Source organism: Aulonocara stuartgranti, assembly GCF_965226115.1.
Source record: "Aulonocara stuartgranti genome assembly, chromosome: 6".
Taxonomy (NCBI): Eukaryota; Metazoa; Chordata; class Actinopteri; order Cichliformes; family Cichlidae; genus Aulonocara; species Aulonocara stuartgranti.
This window is the reverse complement of record NC_138944.1, coordinates 18,697,765-18,720,697: the sequence shown is the minus strand read 5'-3', so window position 1 is coordinate 18,720,697 and position 22,933 is coordinate 18,697,765. Positions and strand designations below refer to the sequence as shown.

Below are 22,933 nucleotides of genomic sequence, written 5' to 3'. Positions count from 1 at the left end.
TATTCTTTGGTTTTTACCTGTTTAAAAATATTGTAGATCCTCTTACTGAGATATTTATTGAAGTTCTGTCTTCTGGATATCCAAGTATGGAGGGTTTGCATATTTAGTTTGTTTCTGGTTTTGTGAATTTACATATGTTTGATCTGAGGCAAAAGCCTCAGCATAGACAGGGTTACAGTGTTTATCCATAAGGCTTGAATATGGACTTATTTTTATGAGCAATGGTAATGTAGTGCAACATTTTTTGTGCTACTTTACCAACTTTTCCAATAGGTGCCATGTGCAATGCGATCCATGACTATGACTTTTTACCCAAGTGAGACATGCACATACCGTATATGGCTGCTTCGGGCTAGAGTTTGGATATTCTTTAGAGCAGGTTGTCAAAGAAAAAGGTTTGATGGTGTGAAAAGGGTTTTTTTCTTGCCTTGCTCATCTAAAACATGACGATAAACAGCCAATTTAGTGGTTGCTTATTCCTGGCGTGAACCAGTTGGTGTGAATTTGTTTGACTTACTTTTTGATGAGGTTTAGATTTCCATGTAGAATATTTCATTTGGATTTTACCGTAACGTATTTTAAGCATTGTTTTGGCAGAGTTTGTAATGTTTAAATCTGTCTGGTTAGAGTGTCATAGTATTGAGCACGTTTAAAACATTCACCATAATTTCTTTGAATGTCTTTAAAACATGTGTCTTCTGTTTGTCCTGTCAAAATCGGTAGCTATGTCTTCTGTTGACTGTATTCCATGCACTATGATTGTATTGTAATTTGAATGTAATAAGAAAAAGACAATAAACTATTTATATGATGAAAAATAAACACAAAGTCATTTCTTTGACGAATTTCAAATTATGTACGACCATAGTGTTGTGGATTGTAGTTAGATAGCAACGTAGTACGCCAGCAGCTATAGACCAGACTGCCTAATTCGTTGCAGGCTGGCTGGCTTCCCTTTCTGTGGTTTGTGTATGTGCGTGCATGGGCGTGCGTGTGTGTGGACGCCTGATTTACCTGCTTCTGTCTGTTTGCATTAATGAAGTGTTTGTGTAATCCTCCTAGTGTCCAAACTGATAATGCCAAAGTCGGGTGTTTATGTGACAGGCATGTGTTACTCGTCAGTCACCTGTGCCCTCTGCCCTCTGTGGATGTGAGTGCGCATGACGGTCTTTGTGCACATTTTGTGGGTGTGACTGTGAGGGATGATGCTGTGTAAATGTCAAGCATTTGTAGCCATGTTTGTGTGCTAATCTGCCTAGTGTCTGTCTTGATTATGCTGATTAAACCACTGTCAGGTGTTTGTTTGGGCGACTGTCTCTCTGTTTGGCATGCATTCAAAGCAGCCTTAGCCAGCCCTCCGTTCACCTGTGCTTTTGTGTGCTTGTGTGTGTGTGTGTGTTAATGTGCGTGTTGGCAGGGATGACAGTGAGTGCTATCAAGGACGGTTCAGGCATGCTGGTGCGCAGTGTGGTCCAGGGGGGGGCTGTTAGCCAGGATGGCAGGCTCGGGGTGGGGGACGCCATCTTGGCCATCAATGGAGAATCTACCTCCAACCTGACCAGCGCCAAGGCCAGGGCCATGCTCCGCAGGCACTCCGTCATAGGTCCAGAAATGAGGTAAGGAGACAGTCACATCCCCGCAGCCCACCAGAAAACATGGTCAAGCTCAACAAAAGTGCTAAAGCACTCTAGGGCTTTTTTTTTTTACTGTACATAACAGAACCCCTTTTTTCTCAAGAATCCTTAATCCCTAAACAAACACACTGTTTGACTGGCTGTGCAGTATTGTTTACATCCTTTACAGTGTTTCAAGTGCTGCTTGAACCTTTGGATTTCTTATACTTAGTAATTGTGCTTGCAAAATTATTTTGACGATTGTGGCTCGAGTAGAGTAAGTATATTAAGAAACTAATTACATTTCTGAAGGTCTCTTGACAAAAAAAAGAGAAGACTTGATCTTACAGCAGAAATATCCCAGGTGCAAATGAAAAAATGAACTACTTGTATCAAGCTGTCTCAGTTTCTTGCTCCAGGTGGGGTGTTAGGTATTTTGTGGTACAGTGACCTACTGGGACATTTTCATAAAAACAAAGAGCCATTGTTCTTGTGAAATGCCAAATTATCTCATTTTAAAGAGCACTCACAAAAATATATTCAATATGGATAATTAGACCTCTATTCAAGTTAAAACTGGGCTAAGTCACCGCAAAAGAACCTCTGGAATTGAGGAAGATGTAGCTTCTCAACCTTAATGTAGCAAAACTGTCAGATCATTACGATAGTCAAGCACATGCTCTAGTACACATGCCCACACAGTCCCCAGTGCAGGTCATCCATGAGAAGTAAAAACACCTGAGTGGACAGTGCTACTCTTTTTTTTTTTACCCCTAAAAACGACTCACCTAAAGTATACACAAAACCTAAGAAATACAGACATTGCTGTTCTGCTTATTTCTTTCACTAACAGAAATAAGCTTCTACACTTTTCCTGCAGACTTTAATAAGACTGAAAGTGTATTGCAACTACAGCTGATGTCATCTTGTAGACTTCAGGTAGCAGGTTTAACACACTTTCACACAGGCTTCATTTGTCAGGTTTGGAAGCTACATCGTTGTTTTATAACGTCTATAAATAATAAAAGAAACGGGGAAAAAAATTAATAACTACATGTTTAGTTTTTCACACTTTTTTACACTTTATTTTAAAGCCTAAAGCTACCCATGGCAGCTAGCTTCACTTGATTTAGCTGTCTTTTTTTTTTTTTACATTACATTCAGTACAGCTTTTTGAGATTACTTTTTATTTCATTTTACTCCAAATTACAATAACTGTATTTTTTGAATTGCTTATTTTGATGTTTTAATATTTTTGCACAGTGTAAAAGGCACAAAAAAGTCTTGATGCTTGCTCAATCATCCAGGTAAAGAAATATCAAAAAGTTGATACGTCCAGATGAACAGAATCATCTTTCTGGGATGTACAGGGATTTTTTTAGAACTGTACATTTTTTAAATTACATTAGAATTTTTCTGCATTTACAAAATCTTTACTATCACATCCAAATTGTGGTCAGGTACAGCAGATTATTTTTGCTTCATCCAAAGTTGGGTCAGTGTCATACAGATAAAAGGAATCCCAAAGTCACTCAAACAAAGCTTCAGAAGTCCTTTGTGGAGAACAGGCTTTTATGATACAGCAGCAAGATTGAAGGCACTCTTGATTAAAACGCATACAACCTCCCACAAGGGGTATTTAGAGGACTAAAGGAACAAGATTGTCTGGGATGATTCTCCTGCACATTTCTAAGCACCATCTCTGTTGAGCACTGCTTATTACTTATCAACTGTCTAAAACCAGTGACAAGGCAACACGCTGTGTGTGCTTCTCAGCTAAATACAGAGATGTTCCAAATGTAAGTGACTTGAGTTTAGGGCAGTGATTCATCTTTCTGCTCAACAATGATCTGAAACAGACAGCCATGATAGCACTAGTGTGGTTTCAGGTCAGGTCAAGGACAGTCTTTAAGTTTAGCCTAAAACCACTTCAATATCTGTGGAGAAAGTTCAAGACGACTGAAGTTGCTTGAGAAATCTGCCAGAAAAAATGGGATAACTGCCCAGACCCAGCTGTGTAGCAATCCAGCGTACAACTTAGACTTACCCTAAAATCTGAAATACTTGAGGCTATAAACTGCTGCCAGAGGGATTCCTTCATATTTCTAAATTAAAGATCAGAAAATGTTTGTGCGAGATTTTAGTTGTTGATCTTCCATTTGCAAAAATGTCTAAAATATGTTTTATGGTTTTATCATTCTCAGTTATTGAGTATGTAGTGTATGCATACACAACAGAGAGGTTCCAAGTGTAAGTGATCTTAGTTTGGTGCAACGACTTACCTTTCTGCACAACAATGAACGGAGGCATACAGCCGAGGCAGCATTAGCATGGCTTCAGGTCAAGTACAGGGCAGTCGTGGAATCATCAAACCAAAGTTCTGGCTCAGCCCACATATGCATTTGTGTAGAAAATTGAAGATGACTGAAAGAGCTTGAGAACCCTGTCAGGAAGATTGGGATAACTGCCCAGATCAAGCTGTGTAGCAAACTAGCTGACTAAAGACTTACCCAAAAACACTTGAGGCTATAGTTGCTGCCAAAGGGAATATTCATAGTTCTAAATTAAAGATCAGAATGCTTTAATATTTTTCACTTTTTGATTTTCAGTTTGCAAAAATGTCTAAAATATATCTTGATACATGCTCAATCATCCAGGTAAGTAAATCCCATTCTGTTCATCTGGACGTAGTGTTTTCACGTTTTCAATGGGAGAAACGTTTTGTTACTCGTGACTGACTGCAGGTTTCCCCAACCTTATAAACAGTACATTTGCACAATAACTGAAACCAGCCTACTGACTGAACAATGGGCTGTGAGGTCAGTTCCTTGATCATTAATATGCAAATTGTCATGACCATTGATCAACAAACACCTATTAATGCCCATGAGTATATTAATGATATAAACAATGCTCCATCCAATATAAGTTTTATGTCATAGCTGCCCGTAATTAACAGTATTTTTAATTACCATAATGTTTCTGTAAAGCTTAATCCACCATTCAATATTATTTTTGATTAAGATGCCACATTACATTTATTTACTTGCATTTCTAAAGAGAAAACATGTGACGCTTGAATTGATACGTTTCTGACTGAAGTCCAGTGTTCTCAGATTTCGGTATAAAAATGTGCGTTCAGCTGGTTATTTGCCAAATAACTAACAATATAATTATTAGTTTTAAGCACTTTCTGAATTATTTGTGTTTTCTTGTTTTGTGATAGGTGGTTTAATACATTCGTTAAACAAGGCAGATGCACAATTTAGGTTTTCGGATTTTCAAAAGTTTTTCAGGCACCACTAAAAAAAGAAAACTGTTTGTTTACTTAAAACTTGTGGTTCAAGGCCTCAGGCAATTACCAAAACTATAAAGTGAGTGTTTTTCCCAACTGAAGAGACCCCAGTGGGTTACAGTAGTTACTTAATGCAATTATTTGCGTTGCATTTATGTGCACTTTCCGTGCTGTCATAGTTTAAAGACAGTTTTCTTTGAGAAACAAGAAAACCAAAGGTATTAGTTTGGAGAGAATGTGGAACGGTCTTTTGGGAATGTTGAGAACAACTGCTGAAAAAGTAATTGACTACCATGCATATATGTTAGATCTACCCATGCAAAATGTAACAGCCTGCATCTGCAATGTGTACAAGCATGTCATCAATATCATCATCTCTGCAGTCACATGACTTTGACCGCATCATCACCTATAAATGATCTCGTCTCACTTTGGATCTCCATTACCACCTTGTTTTTTTTTGACACTGCAGTCATAGCTGACTGAGGCAGTGCAGTCATGTTAGATTAGATTAGGTGATGAAATTTTAAAGATTGCCTAAGGGGAAATTGGATAAATTATTACTTGTTCTAACATCAGCAGTTATGGCTCCACATTGGCAATGCTTGTTTGGCTGATTGGAGATGTGCTCCACCCCCACCACCCCACTGCCCTGCAGAACACCCACTCACTTTCTCCCAGTCTCTCTTTCTCTCTCTCCCTCCCTCTCTCTCTTCCGCTCTGTGTTGCATTTATGGGCACACACATACAAACATTAACACACATACCAGCCTTTCAATGGTCTAACCTCCAAAAACACCTTTTCCTGCTATGGGAAATATCTCTGAATAATTCATCACTCATCTCACCTTGAACAGTGTGCTTCTGAATAAAAGAACGTTTTAAAGAGCCTCTCATAGATGCGCACACAATACACACGCGGACGAATACCCACACGCGTTTTGGCTTTCTCTATCATATACACACAAAAACACTCATCAGTATACACATACCGTGTGCTCACACTGCCTACTCCTAAACAGCACTTCAGATAAACTAAGAGCGAGTGGAGGCAGATGAGTTGCTTTGGCAGCCTCAGAATAAGACACATAGACGGGTGAGGGCTTGTCACCATCAAACTGCCTCCTTTCAGACAAGACAGGCTGTCCACATGGCTCAGTCACAACAGCTTAGTGTAGACTACCGTGTTCAATCTACCACCCTGAATGAAACATAGAAATTGGCTTTTTCAGCAGATTCAAAAAGCATGTCTGCTAGTAGCATCACACCGTGTAAAAAGAAGAAAAATAAAAGTGGGAGGAGGGGGCTGAATGATGTCCTTGACATCTTTTACAGCATGGCTTAGGCAGATCTGGGATTATGTAAAACAAAAACGCTGAGAAGATTTTTCCATTTTTCAGATGGAACGGGACACGTCTGTATTTTCAGAGCTCTAAAGATCGTTTGACCGACAACTTCAGTTTTTGTTGTGGATTAGAGGTAGTTTGTAAAAGAAAAAAAATTCATGTATGACATACAAAAAGGGTATGTTTTTAGTTGCTTAGCTATTATGTGGTATTTGTCCATCAATATGGCTTAATTTGTCTTCAGTTCAATGTTAAATTGTCAACAAGTAAAACTGTCTGAATAATAGTGGGGGTTTTTGTTGTTAGTGCTGTTGCCTCACAGAAAGCAGGTCTGGGGTTTGAATTCACTGGCTAGCTAGGACCTGTTTGTGGGGCGTTTTCTTGTCTCCAGTTGCCTCCCACAGTCCAAAGCCATGCATGGGTTTAGGTTAATTGGCAATTCTTCTGCAGGTGATTGCAAGTGTGAATGCTTGTCCGTCTTTCCACGTTAGCCTCTATCTATGATAAACTGGTGACCTGTCCAGGAGGTACCCCACTTTTTCCCTATGACAGCCAGGATAGTCTCCAGGCAAAATGATGGATGTACAGTGTTTTTTGACAAAATGGACACCTTACAAGGAAGCAAAATTTCTGAGAACAGCCTCTCTCCCCTATATTCTTTAGCCTAAATTGACTCAGACATGTCTCCATGCTTGTAGGCAAGCTAGCTGGCTAATAGTCCAAGCTACTTGACAGCAGAAGCGGTTAATTTGCATCCTGAGAGAAGTGAGTGATTTCATGAAGACTGCCATGATTTGTCAGTTTCTGTTTGGCAAAATGAAACAGCGAGTAACACATTTCTTTGCAGTTTTATTGGCTCTGGTTTGCGTGTCCTGCTTTGATACCACTGAGCAATCACATAAGAATTAACGCTGGAAAATAAACTAAAGACTTCTGGAAGTCACCACATCTAGCTTCTTTATAAACTTAAAACAAAAAATCTATAACTTAATCTCTTTTAATAAATTAACTAATTGACACATTTTGTTTTATCTGTTATCTTTTGTGTGGATTTTGGACACACTGTTTCCCCCTGCATGAGCTTTATGCTTAGCTAAGCTGGAGGTTGCTTAAAAATCCTCTTTATAGAAATGAAAATGTTACTAAACTCATCTTATCTTGATAAGGCAGTGAATAAGAGTCATTTTAAAAACTTGCCATTACTTCAGTGGATAAAATGCAATTATTGTCTTATTCAACTGATATTTAATTTATGATTTATAGAAATTTCTCACTACTGGGACTGTTTTTTCATTCCTTAAGAACCCATTGCTCATTCTTTGGTGAAGAAGTAAAGCAAATGTGCTGCTGAGAAAACAGTGTTGATAAAACTTAAGTAAATAATGTTTATAATGCTTTCACCCCGTTCCCACACTTCTTTTCCCACATTCCCCTACCCCCAGTATAACCTACGTCCCAGCCCACCAGGTGGATGAACACCGTACTCGACTGTGTTTGCCCCCTCTGGCATCAGTTGCAACAGAAAGCCCCTCTTCCTCACCCACTCTAGCGACTGCTTCTCCGGAGCCAGCAGCGGACCCAGCTGGATCCTCGAGTCACCCGGCTTTGTCTATGCTCAAGCTTTCTTCCTCACTCAAGTTTAAAGCCACAACTCCCGATCCAACTTCAATCAGATCTTCTGCATCCTTCAGAACTCCTCATAAAGACCCGGTCACAGTTCCAACCATCAGCCCAGCCTCAGACACGAGGTAATATAAGAGCCAGAGGTCTTAGCCTATTATTTACGGTCACCTAATCCCTTCCCAGTTCCCAGAGTGCAAGATAAACCTGTCTAAAGGTTTATTAGACTTCAAGGCTCCAGTTTTATTACAAGTTGATACATTTGCTGCAGGGAATTCAGACTAAGAAATAGCTATACATTCTTTAACACTTTAACCATAGGCTTTTGATTGCTGTAGCAGCTATGGTTTTATTACTGTAACACATCATTCAGTTACCCAGCTGCTTAAGTCATGCTAATGATCTGAATTATGATCTGACACTTTAATTAACCGTATCCATGAGGAAACAATTGTTTTCAGAATGCAGCCAGCTCAGTGTGAGTCTCCTCCAGCACGTATTTTCTCTTCTCCATTCTTCTGTGTTGTAAAGGCAAAAGCTTCTCTCACTGTTGAATCTCTGAGTTATATTTAGCTGTTCGCTTATGGATCTCAGTGCTGACTGTCAGCGAAAATGAATTGTTTCGCTTCTGTCTGTCCCTGCTTTCACTCTGTCTTCGTACCTCTGCCTTTCTCCTCCCTCCCTCACTCCCATTTTTCTCTGCAGCCTTTTCTTCGCTCTTATCTTTCAATGTGTTGTCTTTGTTTCTTTCTCTGTGTGTGCTTACATCTGTCTTTCATTTCTTTCGCACTCTCAGTCATCTTGCACTGGTGTTTTTCTCTTCACCTCATTTTCCCTCTCCTCCCTGCCTGGCATCTATCCCCCTTCTCCTCGCTCCTCTTTCAACCCTGGTCGAACCATTTGTTCTGCCCTCTTCTGTAACTTAACTGGCTATAGGCTCCTGCTGTGCAGATAGCACCACTATCACTCACATCCATGTGCTTATTACAGCCCTCCACCGTTAAACATATTCATGAAAAATTCTCTGCTTTTGTACCTTTTTCTTCCACTTTTGCAGTATATGTGTGTGTGCATATATATATATACACATACACATACACACACACATATGGCAAACATAGAGGCACTACCTCATGATCTCATCTAAATCAGTTTATTTTCTCAAGGCCATCAAACACAAGTGACAATTGGCCAGATGTCTCAGTGTGTCATTAATTAAAAAAAGCTCACCAGTGTGCGCCCCAGTTCTGCTTGTGTGATGTTATTAGATTATTAATTTGTGATTGTTAGATTGGGAATTATCATAAGCTTAAAGTTTGTTTTTCTCCCAGCAGACTAAAAGCAAATAACATTTAAATTTATATAACACAACACAAAAATGTTGATTCTCACTTCTGAAAGTTATAACAACTTAACAGTTGGCATTTTTTATGAATAAATAAACTGAATAATTCATTCATTTTCTGTAAATCCATGTTATATCAATAGATCACTTATCAAAAAGTCACATAATTTGGTTGCCTGTGTTTGTGTGCATACAGTCACAGTAAACATAACAACAACATGTAATAGAAACATTTGCAATTAGAAAATGTTGTATAATGTATGTAAATAAAATATGTCTCTTTTTAAAAGGTATGGAGCTATACACTGGGCACATGGATGTGAAAAAAAAGAATTATGGAGTGTATAAATATTCACAGTGTGTAGTTTAAGAGGTCTAAATCTGCATGGGTAATAGTCCCAAACGTGTCAATTATACCACAGATTTGGATTCTTTCTTTGTTGGGCATTTTGTTCTTCTCCTATTGTATTTTATATTCAGAAAGGTGCCTGTAAATTTAGATACTTTAAGTCATTGTAGCACAAAAATAATCATTCAAAAACATACATTAAAACCTGTTATATAAAGTAATCTTTTTGTTCATCCCCAGCGGGCAGATAGCAAAATCTCTACCTCTGAAGAGCAAAGATGGAGACATTACAGCAGAGAAAAGGGACAATGTTAATACAGGTGGAATGGCATCAAAGCCAGACGTGGAGATAAAGGTGGATGGTGCAGAAGAAGGAAAGGAGGAGGAGCTTCTTTCTACAGTGTCTTGGGACCAGCCTAAAAGGTTAGTGAATTTGTCATCTAATAATTATCATGAGATATTATTCAGATTATTCAGGCAACTTCAGGTCATGATAACAGCAGTGCTAATGGTGCACAACAGAGTCTACATGCTCATATTTCTTGGGTTTAGAGAAAGCGACTACAGTACAGAATTTCATTTTCAGCTTGCATTTATTGCATTAAAGAATGCGTCCCGCGTTGATACAAAAATTGCACTGCATAAAAAAGAAGAAGAAAGAAATTCATTAAAAAAAACAACTATTCTGTGTCTCCCTATAAGTTTTATTTAACTAAATCATTGAATCTCCATCTGCAACACTAAGCAGCAGAGACTGAAAAAAGCAAAAATACACATTGGATAAATTATGCATCGCTGTTTTTAAGATACGTAAAGTAATGTTAGAACAGTGTTCTCTGCAGTGTTTGGTAATGTTTCTTGCGTTACACTCTGTGTTTCAGTGTGCGACTAACGCGAGCACCAGGTCAGTCCCTAGGTATCAGCATAATGGGAGGTAGAGGCATGGGCCGAAGACTGAGCAGCGGTGAGATGATGAGGGGAGTCTTCATCAAGAACATCAGCCCAGACAGCCCGGCAGCAAGTAATGGGACCCTACGGGCTGGAGACAGGATACTGGAGGTATGCGAATGCCTGGAACTGACATGTGTGTTGGTGTGTAGCAGAGAAGGAGGCGCAGTTATCAGAAATTGCAGGAAAGAGGTGCGCGTGTGTGTGTGTGTGTGTGTGTGTGTGTGTGTTTGGGTACCCAGTGGTGCTTGTGTGTGGTAGAGAGAGAATGTATTGTGCATACTTCATGAGCATGCATTTATATAATACACACTGTGTATGCGGTACTGGAATTCAATATTGTTTGTGGTCTCTGCTGTATTAAAAGGTGCCAATTTGATTGTAATATGACACACTAATGGCCAATTTGTTGTTTAAATGCCCATAAAATGTTATTCGCAGCAGCCCGTTATTTGTTATTGGTCAAAGATTGAAGGTTCAGCTCCACTGTCATTATATAATACAGGACTGCACAATAAAATGCAGTTATACCCCCCTCCGCCATAACATACTTGGTTATTCATGCATTTATCCAATCAGGTAATCATGTAGCAGCAGTACAATGCATAAAATCATGCAAATGGAGGTCAGGAGCTTCAGTTAATGTTCACGTCGCACATCAGATGGGGAAACACAGTCAAATTGACTTTGACTGTGGCTTGATTGATGGTGCCAGATGGGCTGGTTTGAATATTTCTGAAACTGCTGATCTCCTGGGATTTCTGTGGATGACAGTCTCTAGAGTTCATCGCGAATGGTGTGAAATTTTTTTTCTGAAAAAGCATTCAGTGAGCACTTCTGTGGACTGAAAGGCTTTGTTGATGTGAGAGGTCAGAAAAGGTCAGTCAGACTGATTGCAGGAAACAGAAAGACAGAAAAAAAGTAGCTTAAATAAAAATTCTCTGTCCTTAAAGAAAAACACACATTGTAAGCACAATAGCATCAGAATTCACAACATGTCATGTTGAGGCAGATGGGCTGCAGCAGCAGAAGACTAATGTCAGGTTCCACTCCTGTCAGCCAAGAACAGAAATCTGAAGCTGCAGCGGCGGGCACACACTCACCAAAGTGAAGTGAAGACTGGGAAAACATGCCATTCTGCTGTATTAGGTTTGAGCTGTGTGTACAACACTGCAAGATAAAAGAAATTGTCAACTGTCAGAAATTTTGATATATAATTTTTCACTAGCTGTCTCTTTGAAAAAGACAGCCGACAGCATTGCAAATAAATGGGCATGGCTATTTTAAGGCAACTTGGATTTTAGATGATCAATGTGTTCTTTAAAAACAGATCTACACTGATCTGATCTGAAATTGTATTCACGTGCAATTTTGTTGATGTTGCTAAGGTATGTGGTGTGGACCTGAGAAGTGCCAGCCATGAGCAAGCAGTGGAGGCCATCCGCAGAGCTGGAGACACTGTGACCTTTCTAGTGCAGTCTGGACAAGACGGATCTCAGGTACAGCACCAAAAATAGCAGATTTTTGGTAGCTTTATGCATCTTGCAGACTCTGTATATTCTGGCATGCATGCATGAATCTGAGTCTCCTGAGGCTTCAGATTCTTTCACATTGAATCTCAACACTCAGTAAAGCGAAGGTGCAATGCATATTCTATTGGAAAGCCCCACCAGAAGTTGCAGCAGCGTTGTGCATGGGCGTTGCATTATTATGTCTTGTGGACACAATGCATATTAGGTAAAAATGCATTTGACTGACAGAATAAGTAATTATTCAGCATTACGTGTACAGTTTTATAGAAAATAATACGCCTACTCTGCGTCTTGTGTTTCGCCCACAGTCTCCTGCTCTCATCAACCATGAAAGACTAACTCCAACACTGCTGCCCAACTCACACAGCAGCAGGGTAACACCGCTCTACTTCCTATTTTAAGCTTCGCATTAAGGTTTTTCCTGTTTCAATGGCATACGTAAATCTTATTTCAAATTTACACCAGCCTTGATATAATAGTGCTTTCCACTACTTTTCTAGTATAGACAATCGTGTCCATTAGAATATGAAGTACTGCTCGTTGGAGCTAAAGAGCAGTAGCTACTTTTCATGTTTTTTAAAGGTTGCGACCACATCTTTAGTTTTCACTGGGAGAGAACACAAGCTGTGAAGTTCTCACTTTGTGTTCCTACACAGTTACTGATATTTAGCTGTGTATTGCTGTAGTGTATAGAAAATGTTTCGTGCACACTATATTATATATAGATAGATGAGTCATTAACACCTACACAGCAATCCAAAAAAGAATGGGGAAGCTTCAAAGAGGTTTTTTTTGAGACAGGGATTTCTTTTTTCATAGATATAGAGCTATGTCTGTGTTTCCCCACATGATACTAGGAAGCAGAGAACCTTGGTGGTCTGTTCCTTACTCCTTCCCCTGCAAACCCCTTCATTCCCACCCCGTTTAAGGTTGGTGCACTGTGAGTGTGTGTGTGTGTGTGTTACCACAAGTGTGCCACACTGTAAAAGCACTCTTGCATTTACATCAAACCAACTTCCAGAAACTTAATTAACATGCATTTTTGTACATAGAACCCTTGTAGTCCCTCGCAGCTACCTTGTTTGTTTAAACCCTTTGTTTTTTGCCTTTGATGGAGATGCATGCCTCTAAATAGAGTCAGCGCATTCTTTTGAAGTTATTTTTCCATCCACTTGTAAGTTAGTTGCAAAATAATGCATGATTCTGGTCATCTTTCATGTTATTTTTAGCTGACATTAAAACAGCGTTCATTAATTCATCCTCTTCATCAGTTATTTCCCAGTGCTTTATCAAGCGCACTGAACAAGCCTCAGGGGTAGTCCAACTTATGCCTGAAGGACCCCTGAGGCATCTCAAACTCTCCTTGTTCAATAATGCAAAATTTGTCCCAAGGTACCTTCACCAGCATCCGATAGAATGGATCAGAGAAGCCCTACGAATTTCACAACAGCAGTCACAGGAGCAGCTGAAGATACTGACGACTCTGGCAGAAGTAAGACTCCTCAAAAGCCTATGTGCCATCCCCATCCATTATAGATTTTAATACTGATAAACATTTTCTGACACTCACAGTTGAATTGTCAAATTCTGGGACATACTTTAGGCCATATGACACTTAAACCACCTGCATTTCAAGCCAGTTTGCATAAATAATGTACCAAGAACAAATTAAAGCCTAAAAAAAAGTTTTAGAAATATTATTCAAGAATAGCATCATTTGAAAGAGTAACATTCCTCAGTATGAATACATTTTAGTTTCTAAGTAATTTTTTTTCTGTCTCTTTTTTGGCAGGAAAAAAAACTGTATTCAAATTGCATCTACTGTTTTATTTCTTACGAGCGTAACTATGAGACATGTTACCTCGCCTGGATTAGGGTTATCAGGATCCCACTCTGGAGCTGGCTCTAGTGTGTTTGAGCTTCAGGGTGCTTTATACTGTTGATTAGTAAAATAGTGTAAAACTATTAGAAGGAAACTGTGTGTGTCTTGCACATGCACACAAGCAAAGAAAATATGAATCCATTCATTAAAGCGTTGCCCCATGATACAAGTGGTTTGAAACACTTTGTATGCATATATAAATCACAGTCGTGGCTCTATATTCATTTTTCCTTGCACAGTTGTGCATGCAAGGTGCATACTATCATGCTGTATATAGTCAGAAACACCCTCAATAAGTCCCTTCCAGGCATAATGCAGCAGCCCACACACATTCCCCTCCAGGGTGTAATGCTTTTCCCCATGTCTCCATGTGTCACTCATTACATGTAGTTTGCCACACTTTTTTTGGCTTAACAATCATATCATTCTCCTAACAATTTTCTGTCTGCTAACTGTGTCCTAGAAAAGATGCTTCAGCGTTATGGCAGTCTGTCTGGAAAGCTCCAAATGATTGAGCTAGAGAAGGACCCTGCAGCTCACGGCCTGGGAATCAGCCTCACGGGCAACAAGGATGACTCTAGGGCCCGTATGGGTGTCTATGTGGCAGCTATAGACCCTCTAGGCCCCGCTGGTTTAGATGGGAGGATACAGATCGGGGATGAGCTTCTAGAGGTAAGGAAGACAGGCTATGGGAACAATATGGAAGAATGAGTGAGTAGGGATTAACAGATTAATGGTGTGAGATTGAAGACTCCAAGAATGGGTTGAGCCATTGGAGAGAGACAAAATAGTGAAGTCAAAAATTAAAGCAGGAGAAGAATAGAAGGGAGTTGGAGACATGGATGAGAGCGTTGAGTACCTGCACAGTAGATTTATCATGCAAATTACCATTTGAATGATAGTTGGTGCTGGGCCGGATTTTTGTAATGAACAACCGTGTAATAGAGATGAGGAGGAGAGGAGTGGGAGAGGAGCAGCTGATGAGTCGGCGGGGGAGGAGAGGTTAGAAGGAGATGACAGAAAGGAAGATTAATGTAGAGGTGAATAGAGGGGGAAAGGCGTTGTTGGATAGGAACTACATGACGCTGTGTTTCTTCTAGATTAACGGTCAGATTTTGTACGGCCGGAGTCACCAGAATGCCTCCGCCATCATCAGTAATGCTCCATGTAAAGTCAAGATCATTCTCATCAGGTAACATGATTGCTTTTTGGTTTTACACACTAAAGGTTTTTGTAACCTGCTTCTGGAATCATTGGTGTTGTTTTACCAGAAATAAAGCAGCTCTAGGTGAAACGGTCCAGGGACTCAGGAAAGACTGTGAGGACACGATCGACTCCCAGACTGACACTGGAGGCTGTGGACAAATCTCCAGTGACATTGAACACATTATTCTACCTCAGGTACAATACATCCAGTAGGTCTCTGGCTAACCACTGTCAGTTGTCTGTACTGCAGTTGCACATTTTTGTGTGTCAAAGGCAGCCTGATAGCAGGTACTTTTGTATCAAAATCTTGATAGATAGACGAGTGTCTGTGTAATTGTACAAAATGAACAACATGTAACTTTAATCACAAAAACACATTTTGCAGACGTGCTGTTATTGGTTTCACTAGTCTCATATTTCCATCTCCGTACCAATATTCGCCTCCATCCATCTCTCATACCCAATAGTACTGCCATCCTCTAACTCCCTTCTCAAGTTCATTCATAAACTTCAACTGGTTCAGAATTCTGCCGCTTGGAGCATCACCAGACCTCCCTGCATTAGTCATGTCACGCCTGTCCTTCAGCAGCTTCACCGGCTCCCGGTTAAATGTCGTATTGATTTCAAGATTCCGCTCCTCACCTTTAAGGCAATCCATAACCTCCCTCCACAGTACCTCTCTGAACTCCTCACTGTCCCTTCTGCCCTTTTCACTACACTGGGATCTACAACCTTCAGTTTCTTTGCTCCTCGCCTCTGGAATCCCGTCCCACCAGACATCTGTAACACTGACTCTCTTAACACTTTCAAATCCCATCTTAAGTGTGCCGGTTTAGCAAATTTGGATGAGCAGGCTGTATGGCTGAGAGCGGCTGGCCCGGGTTCTAGTCAGACCTGTCCGACCCCTTTCCTCTGGTTTCCTGTCACTCTTCACTGTCTGTCTAATAAAGCCAAAAAATCCCATCTTAAAGCACACCTCTTAAAACTGGCACAGTCATTTTTTACATATGAGTATTATTGTGTTTAAGTTTGTTTTCTTACATAGTTGCTTCTCATTCCAGGATTATGCAGGTCTTGGCCTTTGCTTGGAAGAGGATAATTCTAAGGGAGGACTGGTGGTCACGTCCCTGATCCAGCACAGCACTGCCAGCAAGGTATGACATCGTCAACAGGATCATATGCCCGTATATCATCTATACTATTTATAAGTATCTATACTATGTAAGCCTTTTAAGTAATTTAATCATTTTCAGTTTTCTTTTTGGTTCTCTCTGAGTAAATTTACTCTGTAATTTTTAAATGAATAAAAATGCTGTTATTAATAAATATGTATTATTCCTTTTTTACCCACAAAAGTAGAATCAATTGCAATTTTGGCCTTCACCAGGGCAGAACTCGTCTCATAACATATTTGAATTATAAAGGGTTTGTACAAGTCTGATGTGATGGTTCTGCCATCTTGGCATTATGAATATTATGTGAAACAGATGATGGTTGCCATTTTTTCAAGTGATGTCTTCATGTACTAATACGTTTTCATGTCCGGCCTAAGGGAACAGTTATTCATATATTTGTCCAGAGGGTGTACTTGATTTTTAATCACACTCGCCCACCATCTTTCTTCTACACACTCACTTTCATACATTTTGCTTATCTTACATATTTTATTCATGTCTCTTTATGCAGGATGGCAGGATAAAGGTTGGAGACAGAATCGTAGCAGTGGGTGATGAACCCGTGGCTGGACTGTCAGTAAAAAAGGTGCAAGCACACATGCGGGCTGTGAAATATATGCTCTTCAAGGTCAAGTTGATTTAATGATTTATGACTCAGCTGTCTTTTTCGTATTCAGGTGTCCAGTTTGATTCTCAAACACCGGGTCACTGTCAAGCTCTCCATCAACCGTTCCAAGAGTCTCTCCTCCTCCTCCTCCTCTTCTTCTCTCCCTCTCCCTACATCACTCTCCAGTCCCCGCTCACTCACTCCAGTGTCCTCTCTAAGCCTTCCTGTCGCCTCCTCCTCCTCTTCGTCTCTAAAACCCATGCAGACCTCTCCAGTGGAACGGTCTGATTGGCCAGGATCAGCTCCCACAACTTCCGACCCTGTCAGCTGTCCAATTGTTTCAGGAAAGGAAACTACCATAGAGATTTATAAAGGAAACCTAGGCCTGGGTCTCAGCATTGTAGGTGGATGTGACACTCTGCTGGTGAGAACAGCTAAATGATTTTTAACATAAAGATTTCGTTATTTATTATTTGTCCTTGTGACATGAAGGTGACTTTATATAATTTTTGTTTATGTTTGCAAATAAAAAATCCACAGATGGAAGCAAAGTTTGTACTCGAATTAGGCCAAAAAGTTGTGCATTTGTTTGTTTGTTTGTTGTTTCAATATTCAGTTGTGGAGTTGTGTAATGATGGAAGTGGTTTCTGGTTTTTACACCAGGGGGCAGTAATAATCCATGAAGTGAACGATGGAGGAGCAGCACAGAGAGATGGTAGACTGCAGGCTGGAGATCAGATATTAGAGGTATAGCAGTGATACATGTGCACACAAACACCAGAACAAACAGCAGTGCATGTGAATAAGTTATTTCTAACCGCACAGCATTTATTTTTATTTCTGTTTGTTTTTGCAATATTTTTCAGTATGAAGAACGCAGCCGTGATGTATCTGTGTTCTTTTTTATTCATGCACTATTTTTTTCCAATTCAGAAACTCATTTTTTGGGAATTCAAACTCAGATTGCTTTGCCAGATATAACAGAATCAAGCTTCAGTTTATAGTGAAAACAAGAAAGTCACAGAAATGAAACAAACAAACAAAGAAAACCTGAAAAAAATAAATCTGCCTTAAAAATTGTTTACTCACATGATTTAAAAGCGAGGGTTTTAAGGTACACTGCTGGTTACAAGCTCAAAAACCTGTTTTTATAGAAAATGTGGTTCCCAGGAGTTAAAAATAAAGACCTATCCTCAGGGTTTTATTTAAGGTCCACTACTTTTTGCTCCTTATCTAAATGAAACTGGGCTGTGATGCTTTTACACTAATAATACCATCTTGGATGCTACTGATCCCCCTAAAACCTTCTCCAGGGGACTGCTTTCAGTCACTTCAGAATATCAGTCTTTAATTTGAAGTTTGTACTAAACTCCAAAATGAAAAAAAAAAATATGTACAAATGTTAGAGAACAGATTGTCCTACAAAACACATGAACATCTTGCTCAAAAACTGGATTCTGGATAAATTAGATTCTTATACCACTACACTACCTACTATTTAAAAACAAACAAACCAAAAAACAGACAAATGATGATATTCAGTGTGCAGCATATTGTGCACGAATAACTATAAAGATAACATCTATGCAAAGATATTTAACATCTTTGCTGTTGTTTAGAGGTCATTTTCCTGATAACAGCTCATTGGAGAGATCATCACACAAACACTGAATTGGAAAACTGGCTTCCAGCCCTGTACGCATCACTACTAAACAAACTGCAGTACGACTCGAGAAACACTTACAGAGATACTTGTTGAACTGAGAGACTGTAAAGCTCTGGTAGCTTCTGTCATCTCTCCTAGTTAAATAGAGCAAATAAAATAAATAAATACAAAATTCTAATAATAATCGTCTATTTATCTTACCACTTATCCAAATTAGAATTTGCAGAGCGGCTTGAGCCGGTCTCAGCTGTCATAGAATTAAAGCGTTAGTACACAGAGGATAAGCAGGATTTCTCCAGGCAACTACAGAGATACGAAGTGCATATTAAAAGTATACGTTTTTACCTGGGCACATCACCATGGCTGCAGGCCTAACCTGCTACGGTTTAGGTTATGTTCACGATAAAGTCACCACCAAGAAAATAGTGTCAGCATTCCTGGAATTTCCATGTAGACTAACAAGCATTGCAGTCTTTATTTCTATGCAGCTTTATTCCTCCTTCCAATTTTACACCAATTTTATTGTTATATAAAGATTAATATATGATACTAAAGCAGAGCACCTAGAGCATTTGTATTTTTATAACTATACGCTATAATAATATCTGTAATCCATCAGATTTGCGTGTGATTTAATGATAGAGCTCTCATACTGATACGTCTGTTCACTTACATAATTGGCATTTTTCCTGCATTCTTTTCAGTTTCAAATAGTCTAGACATTAAAGCACACACATTCACGAAGTGCTTTTAATGATGCACTTCTATTCAGTGCTTTTTCTCACACACACACTAACGCTGTATTGAGTGCAGCAGCTCTGTTGCTTTCAGTCTGTATTGTGTGTTTTATCTTACTATGTAAAATCAGTTGCTTTTCTACTTTTCTACTAGCAGACTCTTCAATATTTTATATTGGTCATATATTACTGCCAGTATAACACACCCTTACTTACATTGGTAGACCACGGGTTAGCTTGTCGAGTTCATAACCACCATCATGTGACTGCTTAGCCTAATGGCAGTGTTAGGGTAAGCTGCGTAAGGAAACGGAAGCTGCTAGAAATAGAAAAACAACCACACACTCTCATCTCCACACTTACAGATAATTACGCAATCACCAGTTAATTTAACAATCATTTCTGAACTGTGAGAGAGAAACTGACATAGGTACAAATGCCACACCTCAGACCTTCTACCGTCAGTGTTAACTACTGCACAGCCTGATTTGTATACACTGAAAGACTTGTTCCTGTACTTCTTTTTTTTTTTTTTTTTTTTGCCTGTCCCGTTTGGCTCTTTTGCCATCAGAATTGTTGTCTAAAGGCAAAGAAAGATGCCCAACGGATTTACTTTACCAAATTGACCATCCCAGCCTTGCCGTAATGGTCCATTTGATTCACCTTTTATTGTTTATTTTATTTTCACTTACTGAATACGGGACAGACTTGACTGGGGGAAGGAAGGGGAGAAAGAAAGAGGGAAAGAGAAACAGCTGAGAAGAGGGACGGGGGAGAAGGGCAAAAGACAAAAACCAACAGAACGGGCAGAGAAAAAAAAAATGCATCTATCAATCACCTGGATCACCTGCTGAGAAAGAAAAAAGAAAACGAGCAGAACAGAACAAGAGTAATAGAATAAACAACATCACAATGATATATGGGAATATGACAGTAAATACTAAATATTAAACATTATTGTGCAGCACATAAGATCAACAGAACACAGTGTGCTTTGAGGTAGGAGCCAAAAAGGGTGTAGTTTGTGGGTGTGATCACCCGTGTGTACACCTGTGAGCATGGACGCGCTTGTTTTTTTAAAAGGTTCCTTCATGTAATGATCTGCTAGAGGGTGTTGGGGGGCCACAGCCCCGTCCTCCAGGGCATGAAGCAGGTGTGGAGGAGATCAAAACTCCAGACATCCAGAGGCCCCCAGAACACAAGAGACCAAGGAAGACCAACAGAGGGGCAGCCGCGCCACTGTCCCGGAAAGAGCTGAGGAGAGTCCCAGATGAGGGCTCACCCAGCAGCCGCGGAGCAGAAGCCAGGGGGAGTTGCAGTGACGCGCCCGTGAGCTCCGCCGGCAGCCAGCCGTGCCTGAGTGACCGAGCCCCAGGCCGAGAGGCCGGGGGCACCCCACCTCCGAAGTGGCCCGAGCGAGCCCCAGGCTCCAGGCCCCGACAAGCGGCCGCCAAGGAGTGAGCCGGTGTGTACCTGGACGCCCATCCCCGGACACAAAGAACCACCAACGCACCGACGTCTGAGGGAGTCCGCCACTGGCAGGGGAAGTGGTGGTGGGTGGAGATAGGCCTCCAAACCTCGCTCCGGCAGGCCGCAGAGAATGGGGGTGAGAGAAGACTCCAAACCTCCCTCCACCCGCTCATTGTAGTGTTGATGCATGTGTGTTCTAAGGTGCATTTAAAACCCAGGAGGGCATGGAGCTACCTGCCAGAGAGCAGCAGGTAAGCTCATGGTCCCTCCTGCTAGCCCTCAATGTCTACGTGTATTTAAAATTGAGAGGTGGGCAACGATGCCAGGGGTGGGGTGTACACCCTGATGGTAATTTGGATTCCATGTATCGTGCCCACCCCCAAGATCCTATATGTATGTGTAATGAGAGTGTGAGTAATGTGAATGTCTAAGTTGTGGGATAAAATTGAGGCAGAGGCAGCCAGAAGGGGACGGGGGGGGGGGGGGGGGGGGGTAGCCTCCTCTGCACCCTGGTGACATACCCCTACTCCAAGGACCTGCATGTGTGGGTGGTTGTGGTGGAGCGGGAGGGGGGAGGCAGCTGGAGATGGGGAGGAGGGGAAGGGAGTGGCAGGTGACCCCTCCCTGGGGCCAGCTCCCCCGCTGACCCCAGTAGGCACCCCCATACTCCGCGACCCGCCAGGGAAAGGGGGCCCAGGCCCATCCAGACCGGGGCCCAGTGCAGCAGCGCCTCCCGGCCCCACAGAGCCCGGGACAGTCCACCCAACCCCACCACAGAGAAAACTGCACCCACCCCACCATCCACTCATCTTCCAGACTACATAAGACAATAAACGCCCAGGCTGAGATCTTCCTCCACCTCTCCTGTATCTCCCCCTCCTGCAGAGAGAGTTCCTGAAGAGAGGAAAGTTCCTGCAAGATGTGACAATCTCCCCCACCAGTTGAAGAGCCCCCAGGTGGCTCGATGCACCGGCGGCACCCTGCTCCAGGGCTGGGTCCCCATGCACCCACCCGCCCACAACCCCGGCAACACACCAACCAGGACCCAAGCCCCCGAGGCCCGGCCTGGGCCCCAGCCCAGAGACGGAGCGCCCCCAGAACCTCACGCCCATCCCGGACCCACCCAGGGGCAGCCACGCTACCAGGTCAGTAACCCACGTCCGTCAGCACAGACCCTCCCCTAGCCCCGCTGCACGCAGCCACATGGAAACAGTCACCCGAGAGCCAAAAGAGCCCCCAACCGGACATGACCGCTACCCCGGGTTGAGCCCCCCAAGGAAGATGCCTCCGGGGAACCCCCCGACGCCCTAAGCCTGTCCCTACCCCCACACCAATCACAACAGTGAAGGCGGGACCAAACTATGACCCCCCACCCCCACTAGGTGATGGAGCTGATCAAAGGAGCCCAGAGCAATTGATCTGATGTGGCGGCAGAGGCTGTATCAAGACTAATGTAATCTAATAGATAATTTCTATATTGGTTAGAATTAAGATTGTTTTTATTTTTCCAGTTCAAGAGGACAGTTTTCTTGGCTATGCATAGGGCAGTGAAAACCATATGGGCTATATTCTTTTCTGAAGTGACATTATCTAAACTGCCCAACAAACACACTAAGGGGGAAGTTGGAATGTTACATTTCAGAAACTTCGATAAGTCCTCACATATCTCGCGCCAAAACGTCTGAACTGGTGGACAGAACCAAAGAGCGTGGATATAATTGTCCGGTGAATTGGTTTGGCAGTGTGAGCAGTTGTTGGTAGACGTAAAGCCCATCTTGAACATCCGATGACCTGTATAGTGCACTCTATGTAATATTTTGTATTGAATTAATTGAAGACTGGGATTTCTAATTAGATGAAAGGTTTTTAAGCAAACCTGAGACCAGAAGTTTTGGTCTAAGTTAACTGATAAATCCGCTTCCCATTTTGCAATAGGAAGTGATATTGATTCATCTGTTCTAGAAAGCATTCTGTATATTTTGGATAGTAATTTGGGGGTTTTAAGAGTAAGAAATTGAACCACACTTGGTGGTGTTTGTAGTTCAACTTGACCCGGTTTAAATTTCTTTTTAACTATGGATTTAATTTGTTGATATTCTAAAAATCTTTTCTTGTTGATCCCATATTGTGTAACTAGTCCGT

General features: G+C 41.2%; 1 protein-coding gene across 4 annotated transcripts in view; it reads left to right on the top strand.

The window, feature by feature from the left end:
- Positions 1 to 22,933, top strand: part of LOC309709293 (multiple PDZ domain protein-like) — a 50,225-nt gene that overhangs the window by 18,600 nt on the left and 8,692 nt on the right. For 3 of the 4 annotated variants that reach the window (XM_082537845.1, XM_082537846.1, XM_082537844.1), the window contains exons 20-34: positions 1,418 to 1,616; positions 7,697 to 8,002; positions 9,809 to 9,991; positions 10,450 to 10,627; positions 11,905 to 12,015; positions 12,357 to 12,422; positions 12,906 to 12,977; positions 13,441 to 13,540; positions 14,394 to 14,602; positions 15,031 to 15,122; positions 15,202 to 15,331; positions 16,198 to 16,290; positions 16,823 to 16,897; positions 16,989 to 17,342; positions 17,582 to 17,665. In XM_082537845.1, the coding sequence (XP_082393971.1) occupies positions 1,418 to 1,616; positions 7,697 to 8,002; positions 9,809 to 9,991; positions 10,450 to 10,627; positions 11,905 to 12,015; positions 12,357 to 12,422; positions 12,906 to 12,977; positions 13,441 to 13,540; positions 14,394 to 14,602; positions 15,031 to 15,122; positions 15,202 to 15,331; positions 16,198 to 16,290; positions 16,823 to 16,897; positions 16,989 to 17,342; positions 17,582 to 17,665 (2,252 nt within the window). The remainder of the gene's footprint in view (positions 1 to 1,417; positions 1,617 to 7,696; positions 8,003 to 9,808; positions 9,992 to 10,449; positions 10,628 to 11,904; positions 12,016 to 12,356; positions 12,423 to 12,905; positions 12,978 to 13,440; positions 13,541 to 14,393; positions 14,603 to 15,030; positions 15,123 to 15,201; positions 15,332 to 16,197; positions 16,291 to 16,822; positions 16,898 to 16,988; positions 17,343 to 17,581; positions 17,666 to 22,933) is intronic. The other variant, XM_082537847.1, reaches the window with a different exon arrangement.